Source organism: Mandrillus leucophaeus, unplaced genomic scaffold (genome assembly GCF_000951045.1).
Source record: "Mandrillus leucophaeus isolate KB7577 unplaced genomic scaffold, Mleu.le_1.0 Scaffold868, whole genome shotgun sequence".
NCBI classification, from domain to species: Eukaryota; Metazoa; Chordata; class Mammalia; order Primates; family Cercopithecidae; genus Mandrillus; species Mandrillus leucophaeus.
In genome coordinates, this window is record NW_012109452.1 from 845224 (window position 1) to 850504 (window position 5281).

General features: G+C 36.0%; 1 protein-coding gene across 1 annotated transcript in view; it reads right to left on the reverse strand.

The window, feature by feature from the left end:
* Positions 1-838: 838 nt before the first annotated feature.
* ALB (albumin) overlaps positions 839-5281 on the reverse strand; it is an 18026-nt gene continuing 13583 nt past the window's right edge. Inside the window, exons 12-15 of the mRNA XM_011968975.1 lie at positions 4758-4981; positions 3423-3555; positions 2741-2808; positions 839-1004 (exon numbers count right to left, since the gene is read on the reverse strand). Coding sequence (XP_011824365.1) covers positions 2767-2808; positions 3423-3555; positions 4758-4981 — 399 coding nt within the window. The 3' untranslated portion in view covers positions 839-1004; positions 2741-2766. The remainder of the gene's footprint in view (positions 1005-2740; positions 2809-3422; positions 3556-4757; positions 4982-5281) is intronic.

Here is a 5281-nt window from a genome sequence, read left to right on the forward strand (position 1 = left end):
TTTTTCTCACTCTGTGGGTTGTCTGTTTACTCTAGCTGACTGTTTCCTTTGCCATGCAAAAGCTCTTTAATTTAATGAAGTCCAGGCAATTTATCTTTGTTTTTATTGCATTTGCTTTGGGTTCTTGGCCATGAAATCCTTGCTTAAGCCCATATCTAGAAGGGTTTTTCCAATGTTATCTTCTAGAATTTTTATAGTTTTAGGTCTTAGATTTAAGTTCCTTGTCCATCTTGAGTTGATTTTTGTATAAGGTGAGAGATGAGGATCTAGCTTCAGTCTCCTACATGTGCTTGCCAATCATCCTACCACCATTTGTTGAAAAGGTTGTCCTTTCCCCACTTTATGTTTTTGTTTGCTTTGTCTAAGATCAGTTGGCTGTAAGTATGTGGATTTATTTCTGGGTTCTCTATTCTGTTCCATTGGTCTATGTGCCTATTTTTATACCAGTACCTTGCTGTTTTGGTGACTGTGGCCTTATAGTGTAGTTTGAAATCAGGTAATTTGTTCTTTTTGCTTGGTCTTACTTTGGTTCTGCAGGCTCTTTTTTGATTCCGTATGAATTTTAGAATTGTTTTTTCTAAGGTAAAAGTCATGTTTTATATTCCTTACTTATACTTTTTGTTCTTTTATTCAGAATTATCATAATGTCAAAATATTATTTTGAATGTTCATAATCCATAACTTAGAAGAGTATTAATGTTTTATTGAATTAGCCCACAAGAAACTAGAAATCCTCTACTGAAGTGGAATAAGAGAGAGCACTGGAACTTCCACAGAACCTACAGAATTTTCAGGATAGCAACACACCTTTGAAAAATAACAGTGCTGGACCACTGTATTAGATTCTTTCCATTTTTTATTAATTGAAGCACAGAGAAAAGAGGCAAAATGATTAAAGAAATTTATGGTTTTTTAGACAGGGTGTTGGCTTTATACCAATGAAAAAGAAAAACAGATGAATAAGCTTTTGATCTTCATTTTATTTCTCTTGTTCTCATGGTAGGCTGGAAAACAAAAGGACAAATATGTCTTATTTGTAAAATGGCATGTGTTTTTCAAATCTATTAAAATAAATGCCAAATTACTTAGATCATCTTTCTGCAATAAGTGAAAACAAGTTAAGCCTGCCTTAGACTTATGGCTGCTGAATTTTCCTTCTGTGGGGGTAGACAAGGGGACACACCAATAAATGTTAAGTTCCTTTTTCACCATTGGTGAAAGGGAACACTATTGGTGCCATCAGACTCCTCAAGCTTCAAAGTCAGAGGCTTTTCATCATCACTCCTTGGAGTTATTTACTCAACCCCTACTTCTCATCTAAGTTATTACAAGCAAAAAGGTGTCTTCTCTATTTTTTTTTTTTTTTTGAGACAGAGTCTCGCTTTGTCTTCAGGCTAGAGTGCAGTGGTGCAATCTCGGCTCAATGCAACCTCTGCCTCCCGGGTTCAAGCGATTCTCCTCCTTCAGCCTCCTGAGTAGCTGGGACTACAGGTGCGTGCCACCACAGCTGGCTAATTTTTGTATTTTTAGTAGAGACGGGGTTTCATCATGTTGGCCAGGATGGTCTAGATCTCTTCACCTTGTGATCCACCTGCCTCGGCCTCCCCAAGTGCTGGGATTATAGGCGTGAGCCACCGTGCCTGGCCAAAAACATATCTTCTCAAAGTTAGAACCCTATGAAGAAAATCTTTCCACTGAGCACCAAAACAAGTCACATTTTCACACGACCAAATTTGTGGAGATTCAAAGTTTCTTTCTTGCCTGAATGCATAATATGCAGATATTATCACATGGGCAAAGAGGAAGTTAAATCATAGTAGTGGAATAGACATCACAGTCAAATTGGAAAATATGAAAATAATTCATGTTTAAAAAGTAGTTGAAACCAAGCGTGGTGGTTCACATCTGTAATCCCAGAACTTTTTGGGTGGGGCTGAGGTGGGAGGATTGCCTGAGCCCAGGAGTTTGAGACCAGCCTGGGCCACATAGAGATACCACCCCACCCCTGATCTCTATTTTTTTTTAAAGTAGTTGAATAATTTATTTTTAACAAAAACATGTTTTGTTGTTATTCTGTTTTTCAATTCTCCCAAAATATTATAAACAAAGTGGGTGAAACATGTTTATGTTCAAAGATCTACATTTTAAAGTGGGCCCTTTTGTCATAAGAAAATAAGTCCTATTAAAGTTCAGCATGTTGACAAATTGGAAATGTAATAGCAGATTGTTCACTATAAAGTTCACAGAAGGTAGATCCATCATATTCTCCATCGGAAAGGATGAGTTGAACTATTAGGTTGCACCATGTGAAATCATTGATATTCAACTGTTTTTGCCCTATAAAGCGCTCTTACATATGGTTCAGTCTAATTCCTAGAGTATTCTCCTGCTGAGCCATCACTTACTTGGATGGCTCTGTGTGCCACATCATATAAGTCAAAATAGGACAATGGGCAACACTGAAACTTTGGTTTGAATTTTGAATTTTGACCCTTTGGAAAATTATTTAACCTATGCTTTGATGTTTATCTTCATTTTCTCATTTACAAAATAGAAATAATAGTGGTTCCCAACTCAGCAACTATTTTGAGAATTTTAAAAGCTAATATGTACATATATAAATAGTTTAGAATAGTGGTTGGTGCTGGTCTGTATGGCTCTTGGAAATGGTCAGTCAATCTTTGCTATTTTAATAATAACTGTTATAGTTACTTTTTAAAAAAATTCAAAATATAGTTACCTGAGATGTTCTTAATTGTGATGTTTTTAGGCTAAGGCAGCTTGACTTGCAGCAACAAATTTTGGACCCTGAATACAAAGACATGACAGATGTTAGGAAAATATTAGCATTACTATTAGGATACAAAATTAACATTTATGAAGCTATTGATGATTGCAAAGTGATTTCACGTGCATCATATCCTTTAATTCCAATTTACTACTATAATCTCTGGACGGAAGCTCACGGACATAGTTGTCCCCAAAGGAATTAAAAAAAGATACTGTCAGGTCATAAGGGGCAATTTTAAGTGATTTAGACATTTGAATGTAAATTCTCCCACTAACCTATAAAATCAACTAAACCACAAACCACCACTTTTCATGAAAATGTTTAAATAAATTAATGTTTTGATTTCATAATCAAAATATTTTAGGCCTTACAAATATTCCTATTAATATTCATAAGCATCACAAATTTGGAAACAGAACAGGCATTATAAACGTTTAATAGTATGGCACAATAGAGCAGGAGATAAAAACAAAGTGTTATTTTATTCATTTTGTAAGACAATTGTTTGTAAAATAAGATCCCTGTCCCACTTGTACAAAGTCTCCTTTGATATATAAATCCCTAAGCCGTAGCCTAACCAAACATGCAAAAATGAATACTGGACATATTAAAATGAAGAGAACTGTAGTACCTCCTCGGCAAAGCAGGCCTCCTTATCATCAGCCTTGCAGCACTTCTCTACAAAAGCTGCGAAATTCTCCATAACACCTTTCAGTTGCTCTTTTGTTGCCTTAGGCTTGTGTTTCACGAGCTCAACAAGTGCACTGAGTTTGAATGGAAAAAAGAAAAAAAAACAAACAAACAGAAAAAACATTACTCACATATAAGAAAAATGGAGATAGTAAGGATGGTAGTCCCATCATTTAAGATTACAAATTTTGGAGCCATGCAACTCTGAATAGTTTGGGGCTCAGGCATACCACTGCAAGTCTCAATATTCTCATCTGCCTGATGAGGATAATAAAATCCACCTTCATGGAGTTGGTAGGAAGATCAACTGAAACAATCAGTATAAACCACTCATCACGTTATGTAGTGTCAACAAATCTCTTTTCAGTAAATCTCTGGAAAGAGTATGTCATTGCAATTATATATTATTCAGATTTTGGAAGTGCCACATTATGTCATATTGAGTTTTACAGCAACTTAAGAGCTAAAAACGATCCTTAAAAGTTTAATTATCCTGGGTTTTATTTAAAATTTTTCTCATCTATAAAGATGAGAATCTTTATAGTTGGTCCTTAAACTTCGCTCCATTCAAAGCTAGTAGTGGGGAGGCTATAGAAAATAAGGCTATCCAAACTCATGGGAGCTGCCGGTTCTCTTTCATTGACATCTGCAAATACAACAATGCCAGGGAGAGATTTGTGTGGGCATGACAGGTTTTGCAGTATTACTCTTAAGCCTAGACCATGATTACAGCCCACAAGAGATAACAGCAACTTTCTATAGCTAAATTTCATGCAATTATAACCCCTGTGATAGCAATAGGGAGTTGAGCTTCAGGGCTTGCATTTCTAGATGCTTTTTTATCCAAGTCTCATTCTCAAAAGTCACAGCTTGGGGGTTTGTTTCATGTGTGGGTCCACCATAGCGCAAACTTAAAATAATTATTTACATCTAGAAATAAATTATCCTATGGTTCCTACTAACTAATTTGCCATGTGCACAAATTTATCAGTTAATTGTTCATCTTTTTCTACTGAACATGGCCTAAGATGTTATTCTACTGTGGCTTTAATCCACAATATTACTCTGAATAATTTTAGCAATATTATAACAGAGGATTTTGTCTTTAAAAAGTTATTCATTTCATTCTGGGTACTTTTATCAGCATAATAAGGGCAACATTCCAATACTTTCCTCTAAGAATTATAATCACTACCTCAGGAAAATGTTGCTAATTTGAACTGACAGTTCTTGCTATCAAGAATACAAACACGTGTAGTAATGAAATACTCCTCACGTTTGTTTCTTGACTTGTTTCTCCTTCTCAGAAAGTGTGCACATATCTGCATGGAAGGTGAATGTTTCAGCATTAAACGCTTTGGGAACATATGCTTCATCGAGTTCCAGAGCAGAAAAGCATGGTCGCCTGTTCACCAAGGATTCCGTGCAGCATTTGGTGACTTTCTCACTTACTGGCGTTTTCTCATGCAACACACATAACCGGTTCAGGACCACGGACAGCTAAAGAACAGGCAGGAGAGCAGAAATTCAAAAGATGCGAAGCTGAAAATTTTCTACTAAAAATAAAAAAAATTAGCTGGGTATGGTGACACGTGCCTGTAGTCCCAGCTACTCGGGAGGGTGAGGCAGGAGAATTGCTTGAACCCAGGAGGCAGAGGTTGCAGTGAGCCGAGATGGCACTACTGCACTCCAGCCTGGGCAACAGAACCAGACTCCATCTCAAAATATATATACATATATGTATTTATATATAATAAATATGCATATTTATTATATATAATGTATTATTTATATATTGTA